Raw genomic sequence first — 27,938 nt, forward strand, 5'->3', positions numbered from 1 at the left:
TTTTTTTTTTTTTTTTTTTTTTTTTTTTTTTTTTTTTTTTTTTTTTTTTTTTTTTTTTTTTTTTTTTTTTTTTTTTTTTTTTTTTTTTAAATTTTCCAATTTTACCTGTATTACCAGACCGTTGGGTTTCCCTGCGGTGTCCAAATTGTGATACATTGCCTACTGCTTGCTTGAAGATAAGTGTATTTGGCAATAATATATGAAGATTCTAGGCGTCTAAAACCAGTAAGAATTTTACGCATGTGTACAACACACCCTTAAACTCTTGCTAGAGAAAATCTTTAAAAAAAAAAAAAAACAAACTGGTGAATTTATAGTTAGTAGTGACTTGCTTTGACATCTCTCACAGCTGCAGGTTTTTTTAAAAATGCTGAAAATTTGCCTTTATTATAATGTAAATTGTGATTATTTTTTTGTTCTATATGTGGTTTTCTATAGTTTTTTGATTTTTTTCAGCTTAAGATACAGAAGTCTTGTGTAATATGGGTATAATTTTTAATTGTTTGCATTATTTTCAAAGTTCAAATTATCACTTTGAGATTACTATAAATACACTTAAAATTATCTATTTTAAATTAAGAAAATATTAGAGATATTTTCATGGGTTCAATGACCTTTCATTTTATAAGCAATGGGCATGGTACAGAGTGGCTGTCATGTAAGGTACTTGAAGATTCTTAGTTTAATTCTATTTTTGCAATAACCTTGACTTTTTTTCTGACTTCTTTGAGTTGTGCATGTAATGAGTCCAGAAAATACTGAAAATGGGGAAGAGTAAAGTATTTATCTAAAATAAAAGCTATTGGGGAGGGGAAACAATGAATGTATCCATCTGTACATGATTTACATGCTGTGGATGCCTTGTAAACATTTTCCTATTTGTTTAAACTGTGTTTCAGCGAGGATGTAATTGCCCTTGTGTGTAGTTTTAAGCTAATGACAGTCATCAACTGGTTTTGTGTGAAATGAAATTCATGGTATTTTTCTGTAACTTTATCCCCATGGTGAGTCTGTAAAAACCACACGCTCTTTCATACTGGTGCCGAAGGCCAGCTTTCCCAGTCATTTTGATTCACTGTGTATCTGACTTTTTTTTTTTTTTTTTTTTTTTTTTTTTTTTTTTTTTTTTTTTTTTTTTTTTTTTTTTTTTTTTTTTTTTTTTTTTTTTTTTTTTTTTTTTTTTTTTTTTTTTTGGTCTAGAGAGGATTATTGCCACAATATATTTTATTTATTCATTAGATTTTAGCCTTGTAAGTTAAAGTGTTTTAAATGATGATGTTAACAGGTATTTGTCCCTTTACTGGTTTTTTTGGGGTTGTTAAAAGATAGGGAATGAAGAATGCAAAATGGTTTATTGTTCAGACTGTCCGCTCTGGTCCAACCCTGTACTGATAGTACCTTCCCAGTATGATATTGTGATGTTTCATACAATACAGTGAACATAACCAACTTGTTATCTTCAATAAAGGATTGCTAAAACAGTGTGACATGTTGTCTGTTTTCTTGACAAGGACTTACTAAGAAGATGCAAATGTTCTGTATAAAAAGATAACCCAGTAGGATTTATGGGGTGTCTCTTAGTTGATGGATTTGTGTTTGTTCTGTGGCAAATGTGACCCTTTGTTACAGTAAGGCAGAAGTCTCAAAGTGGGCTTTTCTGTGGGAGACAGAAGAGTGCAAACAACATTTAGTGCTCCTGGGGCAAGTCTAGCCCTAGTTCAGCTGGAATGAGTTTCAGTCTGGCTACAGGAGAGCATTCATTTAACGTCTAAAAATTCAGAATAAACTTGACTTTTTAGTCAACTCATTTCTTGAATTTTCCTAAAAGTCTAGGGTTAAACCTATCAAGTTGCACTATTGTGCAGTGTTTTGGATAGAAGTTTCTCTGATATTAATGCTCTTATTTTAGAACTTTTACTAATTTTTTTTTCAACTTATTGAAGTTGTTTATCTGAGTTGAAAAGGAGAACAAAATCATCTATGATATTGATACCTGCAGGGTAACAATCTGCCTGAACAGTGGTACTGTAGAATTGATGTCTTTTTGAACTAGCTGTAGATTTTTGAGTCTCTAAATCTGTAAATTCTTTGAGCTTTTTTGTTGGATCTGCTTGTACAGCATAATTCCTGCATGCTTTCCTCATGAGCTGAAATTTTAATGCTTTGTTCCACTGAAGAGAGTTCTTGTACTCCATAGGCTCCCATCCTATGAACTTTGATTTGTTTGGATTTTTTGCATTACGTGGATAGTCTCCCTGTAAAAGGCAGTAAAAGGGTTGAAGCTTTCATTGTATAGAAGTGAAGCATGGGCACAGGTTTCTCAAAGAGAACGATCACAGCTTGCACAGCTACATCGAAATCATCAAAATGTAAATCCAGACAGCTTCTTTTCCTCTGAATTAACACTACTTGCTATTCACACATCTATGTTTTTAGTTTAATCAAAATACTGTAGATTTCAGCAGCCTGGAAAAAAAAAACTGCTTTTTGACTTCTACTTTTAGTATGAGGAGTCTGAGTGATAAAATTAGTTCATGTATTTGCCGTAACTTGTCCATTTTAACATTTGTTTTAAAGTTATGTTTTCTTAATTATGTTTCCACCTGGTAACTACTGTAAAAATACTCCTGTGGAAAGCTGAGGGTGGTTAGTACCTTTTCCACCTTGGATCTCTCTGATGTGCAAAATTAAACTTGATTTCATTTTTATGAGAAAATGTTCTCTTGTAATGGAGACAAAGTAGTCCATGTCAGTTCTCAAAACTGCTCTCTGATAATCCTGGGCAAAACAAAGATCTGTTTTAACTGCTCCTCATTAACCTGATAAATGGAATAGGGTATAACAAAACAGATGCAAACGTAAGAGTTGTCACTGACCTTCTCAGGAGTCTCCTATGAGGTAGTTAACTACTCTTCACAGTCCCCTCTTAATAGGCTGGATCTTCAGGTGGTTATTTGAGCCTACATGCAAACCTTTGCAAGACTTGGCCAAAATATCTGTACTTTTCATGGCCCTTATGTGAATCTGATGCTGATGTGGCTCTTTGGGTGGAGTAAAAAAAAAAACCAAAAAAACAAACAAAAAACAAGAAACAAACAAAGAAAAAAACTACAGACCAAAACACAAAAGCAAGAAGAGAAGAATAAACCCACAAAACCAAACAAACTGTACACTTGAAATTGTTGTCAGTTCTTTTAACACATCCCAGGTGAGTTATTAGTGGCTAGGTAGGTTCTTGGTAGCATATATAAAGTGGAGTTCAGTCAGCCTCTGAGCTTTTATACACTGTCAGCCATCATCACCAGCTTAAAAAGTAAAGTTAGCAGCAGAAAAACAGTCATTTTTCTTTGACACTTTAAAAGTTCATAATGAAATTTAAAATCAATATGAACTTGAGGTTAGTTACAGCATTGAACCAAACTGTAGTAGGCAATTTTTACCTCTTTAAGCTGAAGCAAAAAGTAATGCTGCCTGACATTAGGTATCAGGTCTGTATTGGCAAAAAGGAAAAAAAAAACCACAGTATTAAGCAGATTTTACTCTATCAGTTAGTTTGGGTTTTGATGAGCTAAAAAGCAAATTTTAGATTTAAGGATTGTCTACTAAAGGCATGTTGCTTTTGATTCTTTATAGTTCTTTTTTAGCTCTAAAATTCAGTCAGAGGAAGGTGGCTGTACCAGTACAGGTAAGCAACTGCATGGGATGCTCCCAGAGACGAAAGCAATTTGAGAAATCCACAAGAAAGTACCCAAAGTCACTGAATTTACACAGCATAGTCCAGGTGAGTATGGGGCTCATGCAGTTGAAGCTCCACCTGTGGTCTCGTACCTGTTTCTCTGTGTGCCAATCTGAACTTGTCCTGCTTGTGTTCATTTGGACTGTTACTGTACAGACCTGACTTAGCTATGTGTGGCTTACACCTCTCATATTCCTACCTGGCTGTTTCTCTGGTGATCGAAAGATGAGCAACCTTAGCAAGACTGGGCCTCCAGTTTGTGTTCAGCTCAGCGCTTGTCATGATCTGTTGTTTCCATCATTCACTCTGTTACACACTGAATCAGCACCGCTGTGCTTGGCTCTGTGTTAGAAAGGTTGTGTTCCCCTAAAAACCCTATTTTAACTTCTTCAGAAATTGTAAAGCTCTCCTTTGCTGTGATACCTGGATTTAAAGGCTGCCGGAGATTATTGAGATCTTCCTTCTTCATTGATGAGAAACTTCCTGCTTCTGCCCTTGGCTGTCCTTATTTGTTTATGTGCAGTTTGACGGGGAATTTCCAACAGAAGTCTTTGCTGTGCTGATACTGCGATTAGTGGCTGTGAATTAGCATCAGCTAATGATTGCATCAGCACTGGCTTTTTAGCAAAGACTGAGAAGGGTTTAGGTCATGGGCATGGCCTAATGAGAGAGAAAAAAAATGGACATTCCCCATCAGCTTGCTTTGACTGATGGGCAATGTCCAAACCAGTTATCCTTCCCAGTAAAGGAAGAAAAACATTGTATAGTAGGAAGATACATTCTGAACACTTGTGGCAATTAATTGAAACAGTCTTGTTGGAAATAATTTTTCCTGTTGTGTCAAGTCTGTTTCAGAAATTACTTTTATCCTGGTCTTTTCGGACTTTTTGGAATTTAGGTGAGTTGTGGTACAGTCGAGTCTATTGTGTAATAGTGTTTTGTGTTGTAAGGACGCTGCCACTGACCATTAAAAAGCTGGAAAGACTGAAATTCATGAGTCCTCTAATGACAATCTTGAAAGTTTGTCAGATCTCTAAACACGGAAATACTGCTTTTATCACTCTGAAATAGCTGCAAAGCTTAAATGAAAGAAATTGGACAGAAATTCATACTGAAAGTCCTGTCCTATGAATGAAAATTCTGTCTTTTGAGATAAAACACTACCTTCAGGAGGCAAGTATCCAGAACTTAGAAAGGGTATCCAAAAACGTTTGTGTATGTGATATTGTTTGCAAGAGTATTACTTTTTTCCTTGAAAAATCTGAATTGTCTTTTTTAAATATGTGCTGGAAGAGAAGCTCTGGTAAAAATGCACCTCTCCACGTCGATACTTCTTTGGAGGGTGAACGTTAAACATAGTTTGCTAAATATCCTACATTCAGAAGTTAGTTGGAAACATTGAAGTAAATGCATTTTAACTGTGAAGTAAAATATATGTTCAAGTCTGATTACATTAATGAAAATGTAATTCCTGTTATTTTTATAAAGGAACTTCTTAATGCCATCCCTATCAAATTCATTCTTTGGTTTGTTTGGCAGGTTACTCAGGTGCAAAATGGTGGATGTCTGCTTAATCTTGGACAAATAATTTACAGAGCGTAGTTGGTTGTTCTTAGGAGAAACTGGATAATGCCCTCTGAGATATATTTTTTTAACAGTCTTTTAGCCATCTTTGTAAACATATCTGAGTTTAATTATGCAATAAGGATTTTGGCCTGGATATGTAAAGCAGATGTGTTTTTCTAATACATTTAAAGTAACAATATTTCACCTTTGGGAGCAGAGAATGTATGAAATCAAACCAAAATACCTTTTGTGGCTCCAGTAAATCTGCATTAATTTGGAAGAATGTCATCGTAGGAGATACTCTGCTAATACAAACAGTGTGTGATGTTTGGTGCTTTACAAGAACTTCTCAGTCTCTGTTTTTAGTTAGTATTTTTTGCATTGTGCTGGCTGTGAAATTTTAAAATGGTGAAATATATTTTACATTCATCCCTTCAGGCCTACTTGTCCTTACCTTAAAAACATGTAGCAAGTTCCATGTTACTGCTTCAGAGATTAATTGTTGCGTTTCACTTCCCACTCAATTAATTTATTAAAGAGGAAAACAGGTCCAATTGTGTGACTAATTGCAGCAACTTTTTTACATGTGTTTACTATATTTCAAGCGCTGTTTTTGTGGACTTAAAAAAAAACCCCAAAAACAAACAAAAAAACAAGTTATATCTTGTAGATGTAACTTCTTACATGATCCTAGTAGCCCTTATGCTTTGAACTGAATTAGATAAAAGCTTTTGGATTGTCTTCAATTTCAGTCTTTTTACGTTCATGTGAATATGAAATGTAAGTTCTGCTACTTATGTCTGCAGTGAAATGGTAGATGTATCTTTAGAAATGATTCCTCATAATTGTGGAGTGTTTACCTGATGCACAGGTCTAGTTTGTGCTGGCTACTGCACCCCTTCCTTGAATGCAGAACCTTGCATGTGCCAGCTCTTGTTTCACAGCTACATCTCTCCACTCAAATTGGACAACTGGCTTTTTGCTGGTTTGAGGGCTTTTTATAGTATATATACGTCCAATTCTTTGGTTTTACTCCTGATGTTCACACTGAGTTTTTTGCACACTCACTTGCATTAATGTTGCTGGACTGTTGTGGTTTGATGTGGAATCCATGAACTCTTGGTCCCAAGCAGCCATTGTAAAAGTCTTGGGATGCAATTCAGTGCCAGCAAGTGAAGCTTTCTGTACGAAGACTAAAGATTTTTGATGTGAACTGAGCTCTTTTGGCAGGAAATTATTTCCCAGGAGCGCAACCTGAGTAGGCTTGATCATGAAATGCCTGTAACCAGTTTGATATATGTGAAAAAGCAAATTATTTGCAGGAAGGCCTATCTGGATGCACCTAGAGAGCCGTGGAAAGGAGTAAATTCATATGGAGCACCATATATAACTGTGATACTGTCTGTGTAATTCCTGCAGGTGGGGAAGCAGGCACTGTGAAAAGCAGAACAGCTTGTGTAGGCTGGCAGTAGCTGTGCTCATGCAGTGACAGCTGTGCAGAACACAATATTCCGTGCCTGACAGCCCTGTCCTGTAAGTCCTTCCATCCTGCCTCATGATGAAATGCTTTGTGCTCAACAGACCAAAACTTGCTCCTTGATTACTACTGAGTGAATGTAAATTTTTGTCAGAGATAAGCCCCAGCAAGGATAGATGTAGCTTGTGGGGTGCTGCCTTTTGATAACCCAGAGGATGGATGTGGTGGTGATGCAGTGCAATGCCATTTTATTTTCTTGAGGTTCTGCTTGGCTTCCTGCCTGGCTCTGCCGTCTGTATTGAGGATCTCCCATTTCAGGGATGTTTCAGTAATGCCAAGTCCCTCTTGAGTTTATAGCCACCAAAACTTCAGCAACAGTCTGACAGGGTTCTGTGCTATGCTGAACGTTCTCAGTTCGCACAAGGGTAAAATCGAGGTCTGTGTCTCCTGCTGGGACAGGTTTCAAGGAGTAGGCTGGAAAAGAAAATCCTTTGAAGTTGTCATCTCCTAGGACAGAAATGTAACGGATGAGTGCTGTGAAGGGAAGAGGGTAAATTGAGAAGGGTGCAGTTATGCGAGTGAGCTTCCTCTTGGAGAGGTAACCTGTAGTTTAAGTAAGATTTTCTATGGGTGCAGGGGAGGGCATCCAGAAGGAGTCAACGCTGCGTGCCGTTGTTCTTGCAGCTACAATAACAGCAAGAATTAGTGGAAAATTGTTTTCATTAAAAATAGTGGGGGAAGCCAGCCATGCTGATCAGCCGTGGGGGGCAGGGGCCAAGCAGTAGCTAATTACAGCGTTGATAATGACATTAACCTTTAATCGCATAGTCCATTAGTGGACTAAGAGCACTAAAAAAAGTAACACCCACCCCCCCCCTACATCAAACCATGTAACAGTGTCCTATGCAATTACATTTTGCCACCCCAGGACTTCAGGCTGGTGGCAGAAACTTCAGACATGCTCATGGATTCCCAGGGTAAAAGATACTGTGTCAGAAACTTGTTCCTGGAGACCCATCTCTCTGTTGACAGCTGCCCTCCGGGTCGAGAGAGGACTTTCTTTGTGCTGAGTGAAAGGCAACTTTAAAGGTCAAATTATCCACCAGTCTTGAGGGAGCCACTGAGGAAAAACCGTCAACTGTCCTGTCTGCCTTCTTCCATAGGTGTAAAGCTGACCCTGATTCTGGAAATAAGGAGGTTATATTTAGCATTAAAGTGCATTATGTCAGACCAGTTCCAGTGGCAACAAACCTTTTAATGAAAAAGCATTAAGCAAGAGAACTTTTTAACAAAAGTCTTCCTACACTTAGCACATTAGGGTGCATAATCACCCCTCTCCATGGTTTTCAGCATAATATGTATGGTATTGAGTAACTGGCAAGCTACTTGGCATTTGTAGAGCATCAAACAGTAGATGCTAAGTCAGTCAGTGCATCTAAATAATTATATATAAGAAATACTTGTGGAAATTAACCCCTCCATCTTTTAGAAATATCCCTGGCAATCTGTGTGGAGATAGCAGCTATTACTGCCCACATACCGATTGGTTTTGTTTCCCTACCTAACCCTGAGGTAAACAGAGTAACTGGCAGAGAATATGAAGTGTTTTCTTTACTCCTTAATGCTTTTCAGTGGATTCTGCTAACGCAGTTGCATTGGCTAGTTACTCCTGTTAAACTATAAAATCGCTCAGGAGGAAACCATTTGAGAATTGCTTGAGAGCAAGCCAGAAGCATAATGCCTGCATACATAAAATATATTTTAAAAGGAAAAAGTTAAAGCTCAGTGGGAATTGTTGGTGATCTGCCTCTCCTAAGATGAAGTTTACAGTTTTCCTTTATCAAATAATTTTAAGGCAAGCAACTCCTCAGGTTTAGGAGAAGAGAAAGAAAGGTCTGTAATAACAGCAAAATACCTGTGTGGTTTTATTTTTAGTCTATGAGGAAAAACATATAGAAGACAATACCAGATTCTTGGGTTTGTTCTCCTATTTTAAGCTCCTTGGCTGTATATTTACTGCAGGTTTTGTAGAAGAATTTTTAGTATTCAAGGTCCAGATTTCTATCCTAAGTGTACCTGTGCTCCGCTGGTACCTGCTTGTGCTTCAGCTCTTCGTATGTAGCAACGTGGAGTTGATCTGAAATATGACTCAAGTTTGGCTGTAAGCCCAGTCAGTCCGACTCTAAGAACTCTCATGTTCACCAGGGCTGCCACTTGGTAGTTTCCAGGATGGTTTATGTTCTGTTTTAACCTTACAGTAATTGTGTTGCTGCGTCTTATCCGTGGCCTCCGCCTCCTGCGTGCTGCATTTATCTACCACAGCAGTATAATCCTCCTCTTTTCAGCCAGGCGCTTGGCAATTAAGACACGATCTGTCCTACTTAAGGTATAAATAAGCCTTTAATATTACTTGAGGATTACATTAGGACAAGAGGGGCTCTTTTGAAGGCACGGCTTTCGCACAGCGGGATTTGCAGAGCAGGCGTTGGCCCTTGTGCTCCTGCAAGATGTTCAGATAAGGGGAAAGTAATGGTTTCCAAACCGTGCATACAGAGAGCAGTGGCAGCTTCTGACTACTGGAATACTAAATTGGCCTCTGTCTCTTGTAAAACATATGCAGGGGAAGGATAATCTCCCTCTATCTTTAGATCAAGCAAGCAGTGTCCATGCAGGCAATTATCATCAGGCAGTTTACTGGCTTGAAGAAAAGAGGTAAGGAGGGAGTTGAAATACTCACTTGGAACCAGACTTTCAATAGTGTTTTGTGTAATGGGGATGTAGTACTATGGTGAACTGGGGTTAGGTCCCTGATCCTCTGCAGATTTCATGCATGAGTCTTTAAAACGGATAAACCCTTCACGTAATTTAAACCCTCTCCCTGTCTCTGATTCCAGCAGTGTTGGTGGGTGTGAAACTTAACTGCCTTCTACTCCCAGAAATGAAATGATAGCACTGTGTGATTTCGTGACTTTCTCTGAGGGACAGATGATAATGTACTAAAAGAAATGTTGGGACATGGAGGCTATGATTTGACCGGAGTGTTGTTCAGTTGAGTTGTTGAGCTTTGTGTCCTGGCCCCTTTCCCTGCCCTCCTCCTCTGGCTGAAGCATTGGTGTGGTCTTCTGGGGATAGAACTTTCTGAAGAATAAAATATTTTTTTTTTCAGCCAAATCTGTTTCCCAATCTGGCTCAGTGCACATCTGCCCAAATACTTCACCTGGCACAAGGCAAGGGGCAATGCAAGGCCAGAGCAAGTGGTCAGGAGTTGATTAAATTAGCACTAAATGCTGCTGAATTAGACACAAAACTGTAACTTTGGTCGCAGTCATGTAGCTTTGCCTATTGAGCAGCTACGTCTGCGTCCCAGTGGACATGTCGTGTGTCCCAGTGATGTGCCAGAGATGCTTTCTGGGACTTGCAGAAGTTCTGATCTGTGTCTAAAGTATGTAAATGTTCTGACACCCACCTTCTGTCATTGTATGCCCATGCTGCAAAATGGTAAAATGTCAAGATCCTCATTCGGGCTGTATTGCTCAGAAGAGATGTTCACTATGGCTTGTGGCAAGTTTTGCTCGGTGCAGTCGTGATGTGGTACCAAGCAAACCGAGAGCAGGACAGGGTGCTGTGAGTGTGTCCTCAGACATTCCTGGCCCTGGCACCGAGCCCTCTCTGCACCTGACCATCCTGTGCCTCCTTGGCTTGGCTGAGCAATCCACCTGTGGCAGGCAGCTGCATTTTGGTCATCCTTTGCCCTTGCCTCTGACATGCTTTACGTGCTTGAAGGAGTTTTTAGGAAGTGCAGGAAGCCATGGGCATGTTTAAACTTCTGAGTTTGGGGGGGAAAAAAGCAAAGTGGGGAATACTACATCTTGAGGTGTATGTGATGCAAACTAAAAATAATTCTGTATTTACACATTTCCTATTTTAATTGAGAGTTAAATCATTAAAATGAAACATTTGAAATGGGGTGGGGGGTGGTTGACACTGTACTGAATATAAGTTTATGCCCTGAGCATACCGTGTCTGCCTGGAAACTTTTACAAGTTACTGGTATGATGATGCTAAGACCATAGAGTCATTAGATGGGAGTGAGACTGTTTCAAATAATGTGCCACTTCTGAATTTCCTGGCAATACTGAATTAGAGGCACTGAAACTACTGCCGTTATCTCAGATGCTCTGGCACCCGCCTGACGCTGCACAGGCTGAGGTTGCTGCCAGGCACTGCTGTGAGGAAGGGAAAGAAAAGGTTTAAATATGTCAGCATAAAATACCTCTTCTTAGCTCAGCTACTGAAGAGATAACGCATTTGAGTCATTCAGATATTGCGTGCTGGACTTTTTTACAGTCCTAAGTTTTTTAAACTTCTTTCATGGTCTGAGGCAAAAACATTATAAACATTTTGTCTTAGTCAAACCCCAACCTTTTCATCCACTGCAGTTGCCCATTAGAGTTTCCCTGGGACCCTGACCCTGCGATCATGGCCAGATGTTTACTTTTACAGGTGATAAGGCAGCTCCTTGGCACATACCTATTGTTTTGTGTCCTTTGGTGTGCCGGGCAGGGGGGCACTGGCTGGAGGCGATGTCTTGACAAAAGCGGGCTCGCTGGCTTCAGGGCAGCTGGGGCTGGGGCCATGCAGATGTGTACACATGTTCATGTTGTGCAGACTTTGGGCAATGCTTTTTCCTGCCTAGAGTTGTAAAAAGCAGGGAAAGAAGGAGAAGGGAAAGGTTCCTTTAAACTTTTTTTTCCCCCTTTTTTTTTTTTTTTTTTTTTTTTTTAATGGTGGGGGGCTGAATTTTAATAGTGGGCTGTGCGTTTTTGTCTCAAGTTTTGCTTGTGCCTGTACAGAGCTATCCTGTCTTGACCCGGGGCTAGCTTTGGGTGTAGCAATCCGTCTCCTGTATCATGCTGTGAATCCCAGGATCGGTATGGGCCTTAGCAATTGTTAGTGCTTAAGAGTTGTGGGTGGGCTGGGTTGGGTTATTTTGTTTTTCTAAGCTGAGAAAAAGAAGCACAACCAGCCCTTGTATCTTTTCTTCTTAGTTTATGTCCTTTCTTTTGGGCCAGTAGTTGTCAACACCTCATTGTCTTGCTGTCTGTGTTTAAATTACCCATATTCAGACTGCTTTAGCGGGGGGAGACTGTGGCTTGTCTGGAAAGCTGCATAGTTACTAGATCATTTACTGGTAAAATCCAAATTTTCCCCTGCTGTCAAAGGGAAGAGAAGTTTGGTGTACTGGAGGGAGCAACAGTAAAGGTTACAGTGCTCCGCTGGTATGAACAGTACCGTTCTGTTATCTTGCTGAAGGTGCCGATTCCGCGAAAAATTGGGAGCACTTTGCCCTTTTTGTCTCTTTTTGAACTTTGACCAGGATTGGTCAGGATTGATTATCAACCCAGATGCTAACTACAGTGCTTCTCATTTCACCGAACAAAGGTGTGTTAGACAACGGTTTCTTGCTCTGGCCGAGTCTCCAGGACAAGACCCGTGAAATAAAATGGTCGAGGAGGAAGCTAAGAGCTTACCTATGGAGCTGAGTGAGAAGGGGGGTGTGGAGAACAATGGGTTTGTTCAAAATGAGGCTTTTGATGACAAGGAAACAGATACCAGTAGCCGAGAAGAAATGCCAAAACCGTGCACTGTTGATGTGGACCCAGTGGCTGAGGAGGAGACAGTGCTGAAGCCTTACGCTGGGATGCCAAAGGAGGTCTTGCTGAAGTTCTCCAGCCAAGCCCGGTACAGAGTCACCAGGGAGATTCTCTTCTGGCTCATAATTGCTGCTGCTGCTGCACTTGTGTGTGCTACGATTGCAATTATTGCTCTCTCTCCAAAGTGCCTTGACTGGTGGCAAGCTGGTCCTATTTATCAGATCTATCCTCGTTCCTTCAAGGACAGCAACATGGATGGGAATGGGGATCTGAAAGGTGGGTCAGCTTTCATTCTTGGTATGTTCAAAGCTCTGTGTGTGTGTATAAAGAACATAACCAATAGAAAAATACAGTCCAATAGACAAAGCCACCCTAATGGAGAGGGGAAAGAAAAGTAGTGTGACAGCATTAATGGTAACTCACACTCTCATGGATAAATCCAGGAGTTCCTTGCTTAAGTTGTTAAGCCTGGAGTGAGAAGGGATGTTCTAATGGGGCTGAGGGCAAGCAGCAACTCAGCTGCCATCAGAGTGAAATGTCTCCTCAAAACTGAGGTCAACCGGGAGGATGGGTGGTGCTGAGCACTTTCTTGTTTGGTTGGCCGCTTTTCCTGCAGAAAACTAAAACTGTCAAAGATTTTCTTCTGGCTCGTAATTGCTGCTGCTGTTGCAGCAGCAAAGAGGAGAAACTAAAACTGACAAGGAGGAGAGAAAGACGTGTTACTTTTTGGTTTGCTGGTAGTCTAGGTGTTTCTTAGCTCTTCAGAATGCATGGACAATGCCACTTGCTGGTAGCTTAGCTGAGACTGCCTCGTAGAAAGAGAAGGCTTAACACCAAAATAGCAATACATTTCTAAACAAGAAGCACTAGCCACACTATGCTCTACAGGCAAGTGAAGAGCAGAAACTGTTTCTGTAGCTGCATGCCAGTAGTACACGTCAGGAAGATGAAAATATTTGGGTTTAAAAATACTAGGGGAGGCTGCTGTGAGGTATCACTTATGGGGTTTTTCTGTTGTGTTTTGTAAGGATTTTTCCTAAGCCAGGAAAAAAATAAGATCTTTAAAACTGTGCTTCCCTTTGGGTAGTCTGAGGATTAACTGATGTTCTTTGAAATGTGAAAGCAATGCTCTTACTGCTTTTTAACAAAATATAGGAGCTTGTTTTCAGAAGTGGTTGTTAAATAGTAAATATTTTATAATATAGAATGTAAATTTGTTTTGATCTGATTTTTTTTATATTCCCGCTTTATTTTCCATGTAAAACTGGCTTTGAATGGTTTCTGTTCTGTGATCTCATGCTATCCCTGAAGAAACATCAAGACTGTCCTGCTACCTGAGCTCAGTGAAAACAAGGGATAGTTACGTGTTAAGGAGACCTGTGTACCATCATTGAGAGCCCATGCTGAACTTAAACAAAAATATTTTGTCTTTTCTAAACAGATTATGTCCTTTTCTTTTAAATAGGTATCCAGGAAAAACTGGACCATGTTACATATTTGAATATAAAAACCATCTGGCTCACCTCTTTCTTTAAGTCCCCTTTAAAAGACCTCAGATATGGAGCTGAAGACTTCTATGCCGTTGATCCCATTTTTGGATCAATGAGTGATTTTGAGAATCTGATTTCAGCCATACATGACAGAGGTAAGCTGCACCTCTGAGCAAAGTAACTCTATTAAATAAAGATGCACCTTATAGTGCAAGACTTCAGTCTGTACCCCTGTGGTGGCGTTGAGCAGAAGCAGATGGAGGTGCCAGTGAAGGGTACAAGTGAGCTCCACAGCAACATGAGCCCTGGGATTGCAGTGTCCTGCCCTTTGGTGCCAGGGGAGTGCTGGGAGCGGGACGAGGCACAGGGAGCTGCAGCAGCAGCCTTGTCCTCTGCAAGGCGTGGTCTCCTCTGAGGGTGCGTGTGGGTGGTGGGCTGGCACACCATCCATGCTCCCTTGTGCGTATGTTATGGGCATCCTAAGTCTGGGGATCAAGGCTGAGGTGCAGTTGTTTCTGGCTGAACATGCAGGAACATAACGCTTACTTCCCTTAATTGCATCCTTGCTTTGGTGCGTTTATGCCTTAGACAAAATGTTTGCTCAGCTGTTGAGCTGAATGGGAAATGGTCTGCCAGTCCAAAAACGTTTGGGATTTCAATAAAATGTTTAGCCTTTAGGAAGGGTGATGAAGAATGTGTGTTTCTCCTGATGCTAGACTGGTGAAGTGCCTTTCCCACCTGGGAGATGTGAGACAGATGTTGAAGTTGGAGTTAGTGGAAGTGGTTTATAACAGGAGAAATCTGTTCTGATTTTTTAATTGGCCCTTCTTTCCCTCCCAGGCAACGTGCTGGTGGGAACAGTACCAGCAAGATGTCTTCCAGCTACTGGCAAACTCTAGTCAGTCTAACTGTTTTGATTTTTAAGGGCTGAAGGTGATAATGGATTTAATACCAAACCACACGAGTGACAAACACCGATGGTTTCAGCTGAGTCGCAATCGGACTGGGAAGTACACAGATTACTACATCTGGCAGGACTGCATGGAGGATGCTGGTGCAGTCGTTCCTCCAAACAACTGGGTAAACACGGGATGGGACAGGTGCAAATCCCAAGCTGGATGCAGGCTGCCACTGAGCTAAAGCAGCTGGAGCGTGACTGTCCCAGTGTACGCTGGGTTATAAGTGGCAGTCGAGAGGTACAAACTGATGTTACTACATGGCCTCTTGCGGATTAACATTTAAACCAGATCCAGGGGGAAGTTCCTAATTTAAGCAGAATTTTAAAAATTACTTGTGTTACTTTACCTCATGGTTAATCTTCATTCATTAAACCAACACAGAAGAGAGTAATTGTGCACAAGTTGTTCACATGTGCCCCCTTCTGTGTCCGGGTACTCTGCTCTAGAAACTTCATGTCAACTCCTCTGAAATCATAATTGGTGAGGAAGGAAACAAAACAATGTGTTCTTGGCTTTTTTTCGTCTTTTTTTTTTTTTTTTTTTTTTTTTTTTAAATCTGGAAGGTGATCAGGCCAGAAAATGTGTTGCCTATTTCAAACAGATTTATTTGAAATTCGAACTGATGGGTGCATGTGCAAGAACTTGTATATTCTAAAAACTCAAAGTAGAATTAATACTTTGTACCAGTTAATACAGTTTCTCTCTAAACTTAAGTCTTGAGAGGTATCTTAGCTTTTGGGGTCTTCTGTTACAGAGATGATGATAAAATTAACATTTTTAACATGCTAACTGTTGTTGGCGCTTCAAAGGGATAATACCAGATAATGCAGAAAGCTCTAAGTTAACTAAAGCTATTTTTACTAAGTTTTAGGGAAAGCAATTCCAAAATAAATGCTCCCAGCTACGTTTTCCCCCTCTATTCCAAATAATTCCCAATGAGAGTCTACTTAATAAAAAAAAAAATCCCCACAACATTGAACAAGAAACACACGTGGCAAAGCACAACTAAAGAGAGAGCAGCTAACAGGGAAAATAAATTAAACATGTAAATACCAAAATCTACTCAAAATGGAGTCCACTGATAAGGCATTTTGTGCTTTATATTATGTGCTTGTAATGCCCCACATTTTAAAGTATGCACAGAACTAAATGTTTGTTAAATGAGGAGTTCTTATTCTCTCCTCCTCTTACACAAACAGGTGAGTGTCTTCGGGAATTCTAGCTGGCAGTTTGATGATGTGAGAAAGCAATGTTATTTTCATCAGTTTGGGAAAGAACAGCCAGACTTAAATTTTCGCAGCCTTGATGTCCAACAAGAAATCCATGTAAGTATATAACCCACTGCTGCTGAGCCAACAGCAAAGCAGCTGTTTCTACACTTGGTTTCTCTGATTATTTTATGCTGCACAGTTTGCAGTCTAGTTGTAAGTAATTCAAGGATCGTAGCATATGTAAACAATTGAAACAAAAAACTGTCCAAAAAACATTAAGTTTATAATGTTGTTGTAATGCTTCCAGTATCTACTTCGCTCCAGTGTTTTTAATTTAAAAGCAAACAAGGAACTGGCAACAAAATCTGAATAAAATCATCCTTGAGTGGTAGTACAGGTGGTGTTGAAGTCCTCTGGATTTTGAGAAGGTACAGCTACTGCTTTTTATTACTGACTTAATTCCCCTGCTCTCACAAGAGCCTGGCAAGATCTTGATGTTTTTCTTTGGAACAGGTTATTGCACTTTAAAAGTTTTGAGTTTCTTTTCCCTGTCCCTTCCCACTAAAGTCTGTCTTCAAATTGCTTTGATGCTTCAGGACCCTTCTACTTTTCAGCCTAACCTTATGTGCAAACTGTTAATAGTTAGCTGCCTATGAATCATCCCTGTCCTTCAGCTGAATGGGGTTTTTCCCACCCTTTTTTTTTGTTTATGTTTATTTGGTTTTCGGGTCTTGTTAAGGTAGATAAATGGGGTGGGATTTTCCCATCTTCCCTGGAGAGAGACTCTCCATCCCTTTGTTTAGCTGCTGCTTAGTCCTTGCATCACTTCCATCCTGAGGTTTTTCTTAAATGCAGATGGCCAGAATTTAACATACTGACCTGAAGAGATGTCTGGGCAGAATCTTGTACATTTGCATAGGTGCTTCTCCCTCTGGGCCCCAAGATTTCTGTTTCTTGCTTTGACCTTGGTGCCAGTACTCAAATAATCCAATGGGACTGCTGCCTGGAGGTTGTTACATCAAAAGTCAAGGATGAAGGCACTTCATGTTGCATCCGGGGCAACAATTAACGGAAGGATTGACATGGAAGGTAAAACTGCTCCTGCACTGCAGCCTGTGCAGAGCTGATGTACTCAAGTGGAGAGAAGTTTCTATCTCTGCTGATACAAGGAGCTGTTAATTAGCCAGTCAGACGTGGGAATGGCACCACCTTCTAGCAGAGAGATGTTTGCATTTTCAAGGAAGCTGAGGCAATGCTGATTTAAATTACAAGGAATGCCTGGGCTGGTGGATAAGGGAGAGAGTTTCCATCTGTCCCCGTGTCTGATGACTTTACAGGGGAAAAAGACTGATGGGAGTGCTTTCACAGTGAGAGTGCTTTTACCGTGGCAAGGTGGTGGTGCTCAGATGGAATCTCATGTCTGTTGGCATCACAGAAGACAATGTAGTCTTGATTAAAGCATGGGGAAGTGGGCCTGAACATGGGGAGTCTGACAATTGCTGCTTCTTTTTCAAACCCCTTCCTAAAGTTGTACTTTATCAGGTTGTATACAGCTACTTCAAGTGTTTTGGTTTAATCCTTAAGTGTTTGCTACTTTGAACTGTTGAATTTTGGTACATTTCTTGGACAGTAGTCTCCACAGCTGCCCAGCCCTGCTGGGATGGTCTCACAAGCTCTGTGGGGCCTCCCCCCTCACCACATGAGTACTACATGGACCTGAAGAAACAAATCACTGCTGGTCATAGTTTTTAACTAAAGCATGAAACAAGACTGCTTTTGAGACTGGGTCTTTGAGGAACTCTGCTAGTAACCTCTCTGTGCCTTGATACTTCCCTCAATGCCATGTCTTGCCACATGTACCTTTTTTCCCTAGCTTACTTTTTAATTGTCTTGGCTAATTATTTTTTTAATGGCACCCTACACATTACTGAAGCTCCAGTAGCAAAAAGATGACATGAAAACGGGTAAGTTTGGCCTGGTAACACCAGCCTTTGGTAAATGCTTATGAATGTCACGTTGAAGAAGAATCTTTGTCTTGTATTTTAATTCAAAATCCCGTTCCAGAAGGCTAGGAGGACTGAGCAGGAAGCAAATGGACTTTTGAAGAGAAGCTTAAGTCTCTGGTTTAAGCCATGCAAGGGCACACAAGAACAGGGAAACTTTGCAGCCAGCATGTTGTAGCTTTCGTGTGTAAAAGACGTAGATTGATCCCCGTGAGAACCCTGTCAGTGCTTGATGATTGCAGTGCTGATACCTGGTGATGCTTTTGTGCTGAGCACAGGCATAAGTGTGGATGTTTTTGAGTAGATTCAGTGTTGGACAGACACCGTGTTGAGAGCTGCAGCTTTCAGAATGGTGCCTCGAGAAAGTGCAGCTCAGCGAGGCAGAGTCTTTCTTTGCCAATCCAAAATCTGTAAAGCTTGAGTGTGGACTAGTTCCAGTCCAGCCTATTCAGGCAAGGGTACTTCATACATTTTTTTAAAAAGACAATTCAATAGCTGTCTTTAAAAAAAAAGAATATAAAAAAGATCTTTTTCCTCAGATGAAGACAAGTATCACATCTAAAAGAACATTTGCAGAAACCACTCGAGGGACTGAACTTTAGACTTTTTTTGTTAAAACTAGAGCAGTTAAAACTGTAGTAATATAATGGTTATTGAAGTAGGATATAATTTTACTAAGAGTGACTAACCTCTCGATTTGATAGTGAAATTATGAATCAATAGCATTTGTTATTGTTGGATAATAATTTTTTGTGTTCCTGCAAATAAATAACCCTGAAAATAAAATAGAAAAATAATTCACATCACTCAAATAAGGGAGAACAAACGTTTTAAGAGCTCTATTGTGTGAAAGAAAATTGGTGGCACGAGGTCTGTGCAGAACAACATGTTCTTGCATATTTGAATCAATGTGTTCTAATTGTGTGCAGCCATGAACGAGTATTCACCAACAACAGCGCTTAGCATGAGCCCAATTGTTTTGATGGATGGGATTAGAAACGTCTTTTAGCGAGTCATGCCCTGGTTTAGGTCTCCTGAATTATGGGAGAAGTTACAGACCAGTTGTTTTCTTTTTTATACTGCATGAAATAATAAGACACACTTTGTTTAGATCTTATTTGACATTAGACCAACATGATTCATTTTGACTTCTTGAAAAATTTGAGGTACCAATTAAAAGATAAATTGTTACGGATTAATACTTCCTAGAAGGTTTAGCTTTCTTTCTCAGAGTGTGCTGTTTCGAATGGGGTGGGCTCAGTCAAACTTCTCAATTTTTGCCTTTCTCTAGGATATTATAAAATTTTGGCTCAACAAAGGAATCGATGGATTTAGTTTCAGCACTCTTAAATTTCTCTTAGAAGCAACGCACCTCCGAGACGAGCCTCAAGTGAACAAGTCTCAGAATGGAGTAATGTATATGTTCCGTCTTTGCTTTTTTTCTTGTATTTCCTACGGAGACAAGAGAGTGTATGTTTTTACTCTTTTGGGTCTTAATTGTGGCTGTAGGAAAACTGGGTCAGCCATGTCCCTTGGAAAGTGGGTGGGCACTCACAAGACAGAAGCCTGCCGGGCTGAGGCTGTAGGTGGTCAGTGAGATACCTGCAAGCAGGAGCTCTGTGGGTGGAAGAATTGTCTGTATACGCTTTGTTTTTCTGTTCTGACACCGTTGCTTTGAGTTTTCTCTTTAAATTAATTTGCTTTTCAGTTAACATTCTAAAAAGCCCAATCTTGTGATTTTTAGTAGTTGATTGGTTGTCTTTGGGGAGCCCACTACAGGAGGCGAGGTCAGAGATCTTGCCTGCTTGGGATTCTGTGGTAGTCACTACCATGTATTTCCTCTGCATTGCAAGTAAAAACTGGAGAAAAACTCAAAAGAAAACCCCTCCTATTGGCAGTATGTCACAGTGAGAGGTGGCCAGACACACTGAAAAACATGAACACTGTTACTTATGCTATTTGCTTTTGCTGTGGGAGTGAACTTGGTGACGTTCCCAGATAGTTTATTAAAATGCTGTTCCCCTGCGGAGGTGAGGATCACATAAAACTGGTCAGCTCCACAAGTGTTGCTGTTGTGGTACCTTACCAAGGCACTGTCCCTCTTTCCAGCCTGGTGTGTGGCCACAGCACCTGCTGTGCTCGCTGCTGCAGATGGGCTCAGTTGGTTAGTGCTCCCCTCCTGGAGGATGGGATCCCAAATAATCAGCCTTCTGCTATTGGATCTTTAGAGTTTCTCCAGTGCAGCTCAGCTCTGCACTGTCAGAGTTAATATGCTAAAATTTCAGTTAAAATCTATGTGGACTGATGCACCGTCTCAGGAAGGGATGGGAAGAATTCGGAGGGTTTTGAAATCTAAAATACTGGTGAACTAATGGGAAATACTCTCTCCTTCTTTAAGGAGACTGTCACAGCCTATTCCCAGCTCTACCATGACTACACGACCACACAGGTTGGTATGCACGACATCGTCCGTAGCTTCCGTCAGACCATGAATCAGTTCAGCAGAGAGCCTGGTCGATACAGGTAATCATTATTACACCTGCTGAATTCTTCTCCAGTATTCATCACCTCCCAATAGCAATAAAATGTTGTGAGTTTTTTTTTTTTTAATATAATACGCCACAAAAATGCGCAAATCCTCAAGTGCAAATAGTGGGGTGTAGGCTACATTATCTCTTCCCCAGTGTGTGAGGAAAGAAAAGGAATTGGCCCTGTTAGCTCTGCTCAATCTACAGACTGTACAAGACTAAGCAGAATGGGCAACCATTCTGATCAGAGACTCTGTAATTAATCAACCCTGTGCCTGCTCTATTGTATAGTTTTAAGAGTGCAGTTCGAGTCCGACACACAGTCAGAGATTAATGTTAAAGTCGCAGAATGGTTGAGTTTGGAAAGGACCTCTGGAGGTGCTCTGGTCCAAAGCCTCTGCTCATTAGGGCCACCTAGAGTTGGTTGCCCAGGAATTTGTCCAGATGACTTTTGAATATCTCCAGGAATGGAAACTCTACTTTTTACTATGAGGAGCCTTTCCTCAAAGGAGAGTCCCTAATGGGCTTAGTGGGTTCTTGCTGGGCTCTCTCCAGTATGTCCATGTCTCCCTGTTGTGGGGAGCCCAGAACTGGACACGGTGTTCCAAGTGTGGCCTCACCAGTGCAGAGGGGGAGAATCACCTCCCTCGACCTTCTGGCAACGCTCCTTCTAATGCAGCCCAGGACACCCTAAGCCACCTTCAAGGGCACATTGATGGTTCATGATCAACCTGGGGGCCGCCAGGTCCTGTTCTGTGAAGGAAAGCTGGAAATTGCTGGAATGGACCGTGTGGATGTGAGTCCAGAAAGATAAGATTTCAGTCAGATACTTTAGCCTTGTGTTGACGGTTGTAGATTTTTCATCTGCAGTTTCCAAGGAATGTTTCTCCTTGACTCCTTCTCTGCGTTACAAAACACTGGTTTTCTGTATTCATCTTTTTTTGATGGGGAGGAGGGAAGGGAATGTAATGCTTAATGTTCTATATCCAACCATTTCTAGCTTCCTTCTGTGCAACCAAGAATGAGCCAAAAAAGATATTTGTGTACTTCTTCGTAGATTTATGGGTTCTGGTGATGATGAAAAGGAAGACATTGAAGCAACAATGATGTATTATGGAACAACTTTCATCCAAGAAGCAGATTTTCCCTTGAATTTCAACCTAGTGAACATGAAAAATCTGTCAGGCAACAGTATTTTTGAAGCCGTTGACTTGTGGATGAAAAACATGCCTGTGGGAAAATGGCCAAACTGGGCTGTAAGTTCTAGACCGACTCTTACAGGAAGGGCTTGTTCCTGTTACGGTGATGGAATCCCCACCCCACAGACACACACACTGATTTCAGAGGGATCAGCAGCAGCCTGAGCCCGGGGCTGGGCTGTAGTTGCTATCCACGTGAAAGGTCTGAGCTGCTGCAGTTGCGGTCGTTGGACCGGCCGGCGCTCCTGCCCATCAATAACAGTTACACTCCCCATGCAACGGTGACAGAACGGAATTTATGATCATGCCTCTCCCTCAGTGTCTCCAGTGTGGGATGGGGCACTGGGTTCAAAGACTAGTGAGAATGGAATCGGTATAATTATCTTCCACCATAAACTGACTCACTGCAATGGATTCTGGAACCCTCCCGGGGCCAGGGCAGAACAGAGCAGGCAGCTGAGGGCAGTTAACTTAAAACCTGCACGTCTTTGTTAGGAAGCACGTTCGGAATGTGTAAGGGATCTTTTCAAAATAAGCAGAGCAGTTTTCACACAGCAGAGAAAACAGCAGAAATCCGAGGGACTGTCGTTGTGGAGAGTTGTTACTTGTTATCCCTCCATCACTTCTGCCTTGTGGTGCTGGCAGGACTTCTGTGTACTACCCTGTTTGGGACAGAAGTTTGTAATGGCACCAAGATAAGGATAAAGCACCTCACAGCCCTGGAGGGGAAAGAAATAGAAGAAAAAAATAATCTACTCCCATGTTAAAATTAGTTAATCAGTGTCACATATGCATGAAATTTTATAATGTATGTTTAACAGAGTGATTTTTTTTCTTCAGGCTGGAAGCCCTAATGCTGCTCGGATTTCATCTCGGATTGGGAAGGAGTACGTCAATGTTATGAATATGCTGCTTTTAACCCTGCCTGGTACTCCTGTAACTTACTATGGTGAAGAAATAGGCATGGAGAATATTGCATCGGAAAATGTAAGTGAAGAGCACGTGAACTCTGATCCTGTTGTTTAGTTCCAAGTAACAGAACTTTCAAAAACCCAGGAACTTTTGTTTTGTTAACCAAACCCAGTCTTTTTCACTGCTTAGATAGTTTTCCATGTTCCTCCGTGCAAAACCATTGGATCACATGCACAAATGGCCAGGTCAGAGATCAGAACCAAGGCCTGGGTGTGGGTTTGAACTGCTAGATTTCAATTATGGTTCCTGACTTCTGTCCTTCTCCAGATCAGTCCTGCATGGTTTGCAGTGGTGTTGCTTTCCTTCCCTTCAGCAGGAAGGACAGCAAGTGCCAACACTGGGCCTGGGCTAATGGTTAGGAGAGGTGTGTTACAGTCACATGAGGCAAGGGGAGCTGAGTCACTATCTCCATTCTCCCATGGAACTACCCTAATCATGAGTTCAAAGTCTATTATTTTCTGGCTGCTATTTAAAGGAAATCAGAGTTCCTGAGAGATTGCGGCTACAGCCACCATCTCCTGCAGACCTTTTTACTCTGACTACACAAGGCACCGAGCCACACCCGTTTCCAGTGTGCCCGTGCCCAGAAGAAGGGATCTGCACAAAGGGGAGGGTGCCTGGTGGCAAGCAGAAGTGACTTTTGGTTGTCATGCACAGCCTGTTCCTAAAGGGAACAGCTCACTTCTGCCTCTCACGACCATTTTTGAGCACCATGAGAATGTGGTCCTGTGGCAGATGCTGGTTTCACTGCGGAAAGCCTCTGCTGGGGAATGAGACAGCCTCTGGCATGTTTCGAATGGTGTTGGCTAGCTTTGTATCAAAGGGAAGGAGGTACTTGAAGCACAGGATCATCTCCAGGTTTATCTGATTCAGGTGTGAGGGAATGACTCTCCAACTTGAAAGGAAATCTCATTTCCTCTGAGAAACACCTAGGTCAGAGTATCTCCTGCATTTTCTTGCTGCTGCTGATTACTGCTGACAGAGTGATTCTCTTCAGAAAAGTGGCTCGCCTTTGGCTCCTCAGGGCTCACTCACTTGTAGTGACTACCCTGTGGGTCACGGCTTTGGAACAATGCAAACCCACCCTTCATTCTCTCTGGAGAGCAAAGTTCCCTGATTACTGGGTGTCTTTGAAAGATGGAGAGCATTTGCTCAGGATTTAGTCTTTAGCCCAGCATTTAAAACACTTCAGGAGACACTGAAAGAGGCAAAGATGAGACGCAGCATTACCAGTGTTGAAAACTTAGGATTCTTTTTCCCCCCTGCTTTTCAGAATATGCTAAAAAGGAGAAACCCATTATTTGTAATGTCACAAAGCAAAGTGACAATTTCTTTTGTTAGGCTGCTGTTCTGACAGATTGTATTGAAAAGTGCCCTTTATATGAAAAACAGTTTTCATGGAAAACAAACACTCAAAGTATGTGCAAAATATTTTATGCCCTCTTATATCATTAAATTTAAGTGTCAGATCTTTTGGCAGCTCTTCAATAACAATGAAGAAGCTTTTTTGGAATTTTTCTGAATTCTTCAAAATGAGAACTTCAGACTTTTTACATCGACAGTTTTTAATCAGCTAAAAGCTGGTTTGCAATAGTTTTGCCCTTAGAAATAACAATTTTACCTTTCTAACACAAACAATCCTGTCCAAATTGTACCCCTTGCAAATGTAAGCTTGAAGAGTTCTAAGGAGAAAGGTGTGATGGTTACAAAAGAACAAGACACTGAACAGCATTTATTAGTTGCTTACTGTTATTTTAACAGCATCCCTTCTTAGGACTCGTATATTCACTGAATGCCAATCTAGATATTTATCAGAATATCCTGGCTGTCATTAGCAAACTTTTATCAAACCATCTGTTGCAAAGGATGACAACTCTGGTAGAGTTGTTTGGGAATTCCACATTTTACCCAGCGATGCTGTATCTGAAACCATCCACTCCCCTCCATTTCAGGAACTGTCTTGCTTCTTCTTTTCTCCTTAGATTTGGAGCAGGATTACATTCTTTTTAATAAATTTTAACTTAAACCGAAGAAAGCAATACTGAAATGGTGAGAATTTGGGAGATGGAAGAACATGCTATTCAAAAAATACCTTTTCAATATTCTAATCAGCACTTTATTTTCTAGGTGACCTTTCCAGAGAAATCCCCCATGCAGTGGGATGGGAAAGCTAATGCTGGTTTTACTGAAGGCAACAGCAGCTGGTTACCTGTGAACTCCAATTATGAAAGTGTAAATGTGGAAGTAGGTATCTGCATGTGTGACAAATTAATGGTCTAAAAATATTTTAATATATCTATTATTCCTTTTAGTAGTGGGCACTGGCGGTAAGAACAGACTCAAGGGGGGAAAAAAGCATTGAATCCTCACAAGTTTTTTTAGAAAAGGACTTCCTTGCACCAGCAAGGACCCCACTTCATCTATATTCAATTAAGCAGAGCAACTGCAATTGTGATGTTGATGTGGCAGTTTGGCTCTTTAACAGCCTTTTAATCCTTTTAGTATTTGTGCTGGTTTAAAAGTAAACCGGTGAGAGAAATGAACCCAATTCAAAAGATTACAAGTCAGAGCTACCATTTACTAAGAAGATTACGATAAATACGATGATACAGAGAAAATTGGTTTTAACCCCCAGAGACAGATGTGTAACCCAGCACCCTGGGACAAGAACAGAACAGTGTTTGTCAGCCCCTGTGCTGAGCACCACGTGGCCTCCCTGGATGCAAAGCAAAAGGAAAGGAAAAGCTGTTGGTCCAGATGATGGTCACAGTTCTGTTGAACTAACAACTCCAGTCTTGTCAAGAGTGGCAGTCGCAGTCCTGTGGAAGTTCTGGTTCTCCTCTTGATCCAACCAGTGGTACCACAAGTCCCCAAACCGGAAGTTTATATGTGCTCAAGTTAGGTGGGAATGTCCAGTACCTCCCCCAGGATGGGGAATTTCGCAATGGATGATTTAACTCTGTGAGTCATGCGATATCTTTGGAATCTTTGATGCTCTAGGTGTTGCAGCTGTTGATGTCCATGGGCCACCAGTCCAAGGTGGCCCATTAGCAGAGATGACCCCTCAGGCTGGGTGTGAAGGTGTCAATGCCTTTCCAGAGGGGAGTTACCACAGCTGAGTCATTGGTGTGAAAACAAAAGAACTCCCCTGACTCTGCAGGGGTTCTTTAACACCCACCTTGTAGCCTGAGGTGTGCCCTGGGCAGCTGCTGCAAACAGTCCATTTATTACCAGTCCATCCAAAATGACATAGAGGGTGTAGAATACACAGTTTTGGTTCTACTCACATAGCAATAAACTGGTCCCAGCCCCTGTAACTAGGACAATATTAAATTGAAAATAGGTCTTATTTTCCCCACGTTTCTATTGCCACATAAGAACTTAGTCTATGTAACAAGAACTTAACATAGACTATCTCTAACTTATGTAGAGGAGTGAATCAAACAGCTTTTGCTGACCTACAGTGCTGACCAGAATTGGAGACAGGAAAAATACATCTAAGATATCAAAAAATATAAAGCATGAAATGAACCTGTGACTTCAGTAGATTAAACTCAGTGAAAAAGGTTCAGTGTCAAGCTTTGAATGGCTGCAGCTTTCTCCTGAATCAACAGTGCTAAAAGGAGGCTGTGGGAGAAAGCAATAGCATTAATGCTGGGGAATCTTGTGCCTGATAATCTGCGTCTCTGCCACTTCACAAGTTTGTGAGAAAAAAGAGTTTTCCAGTGAAATTTGCGGACAAATTTGAAGCAAGATTAATTGTCAAAATCCAATAGGCACATTCTCAGCGGACTGAGTGGGTGTTAGAGGGAAGTTGCATTCCCTACATGCAGTGCCAAGAACTGACCCTGTTGACGCTGTGGCTGTTGCAGATTCAGAGGAGCTGGTCCAACTCAACCCTGAATTTGTACAGAGACCTGACCCGACTTCGCAACAACGAGCTCCCCATGAATCGGGGGTGGATGTGCTACATCTGGAGCGACAGTAACGTGTTTGTGTACGTGAGGGAACTGGATGGGTTAGACAGAACCTTCATGATGGTCCTCAACTTCGGGCAGGAATCCACAATAGACCTGAAAGCCATAGTTCCTAATCTTCCCTCTGAAGCTGTTATAAGGCTAAGTACTAATTTTAGCAATGCTGGTAAAGCTGTCTCTACCAAACTAATTAAAACTGAAATGGGAGAAGGTCTGGTCCTTGAATATAAAACAGCAAAGCCTGTCCATACTATGAAAGCTTTTCAAGGAAAGTGTTTTGTGGCAGAAAAAGCTTGTTATTCCATGGCCTTAAATTTACTCTACATGAACTGTTAAGTACAGGAGTAGAATAACTAAGCTAATTAACTAACTGTTAATTTAGAAGATATTGGTTTCAGGGAAATGCTAAAAATACTCAGTTTTCTTTGGCTTTTCAAACTTTGTACAAAATAAACAACCAGAAAACTAAAACGGACACCTAATTGCCTTGTATCTGAATTGGTGATGAAAAGGAAAAAGTATGGTATAAACCCCCCCTTTAGGGTCTGTGGAGAAGAAAAGTAAACGCTCCTATAAAAAACTGTCCTGTTAAAGTGTGTGTATTTTTGGGAGGAAAGAGAACAGTTGCATTTTGGGTGCTGCCCCTTACAGTTGCTGGTTATTAAGAGCTCCAAAGCCTGTGGCAGTTCATAATAAATGTTTACAAATCTGTAGATTTGTGAAACTTATTCTAAAGGGGCGGCCCTGTATTTGCTAAAACAGGTAAACGCAAGCAGGACTGATATATATGGTTGTGATACCTTACCTCTTCTCTCAACTCTAACAGCTCTGATTATCCTCCAAGTCAGTAAGAACAAAATACAGCTAATATATCTAATTCTACACTCAGGAGTGCATTTCCAATTGATTCTTCCCTTCCCTGCTGAATACACTTGCATTCTCTTACTTCTCTTCCTACCCTAAGGCTGAGGTGAGGGGTGTGTACTTTAATTCAGAGTAAGCAGCTGAAGCAGCTGTCACACCTGAGGCTGACTGTCACACTTGTGCTTTGATTTGCATTTGCTGCACCTGCAGGGGCTGATGTGGCCCAAAGGAAGAATCAGCATTTGACTTGGTGCAGTCTGCTGTGGGCACAGGGGTCCATCCGGGGAACTTGGTTTTGGTTT

The 27,938-nt window shown here is 41.1% G+C and overlaps 1 protein-coding gene across 1 annotated transcript; it reads left to right on the top strand.

Annotated features, from left to right (window-relative positions):
- The first annotated feature begins 12,032 nt into the window (after positions 1 to 12,032).
- SLC3A1 (solute carrier family 3 member 1) lies at positions 12,033 to 27,485 on the top strand. Its single transcript, XM_027903581.1, has 10 exons — positions 12,033 to 12,709; positions 13,899 to 14,078; positions 14,849 to 15,003; positions 16,082 to 16,207; positions 19,388 to 19,507; positions 20,495 to 20,619; positions 21,682 to 21,880; positions 22,664 to 22,810; positions 24,923 to 25,039; positions 26,668 to 27,485. Exons 1-10 carry the CDS (start codon positions 12,283 to 12,285, stop codon positions 27,106 to 27,108), a joined length of 2,037 nt encoding a protein of 678 aa, XP_027759382.1. The 5' UTR covers positions 12,033 to 12,282; the 3' UTR covers positions 27,109 to 27,485.
- Positions 27,486 to 27,938: the final 453 nt, after the last annotated feature.

Source organism: Empidonax traillii, unplaced genomic scaffold, assembly GCF_003031625.1.
Source record: "Empidonax traillii isolate 1590-97213 ecotype Southwest subspecies unplaced genomic scaffold, ASM303162v1 scaffold984:size454904, whole genome shotgun sequence".
NCBI classification, from domain to species: Eukaryota; Metazoa; Chordata; class Aves; order Passeriformes; family Tyrannidae; genus Empidonax; species Empidonax traillii.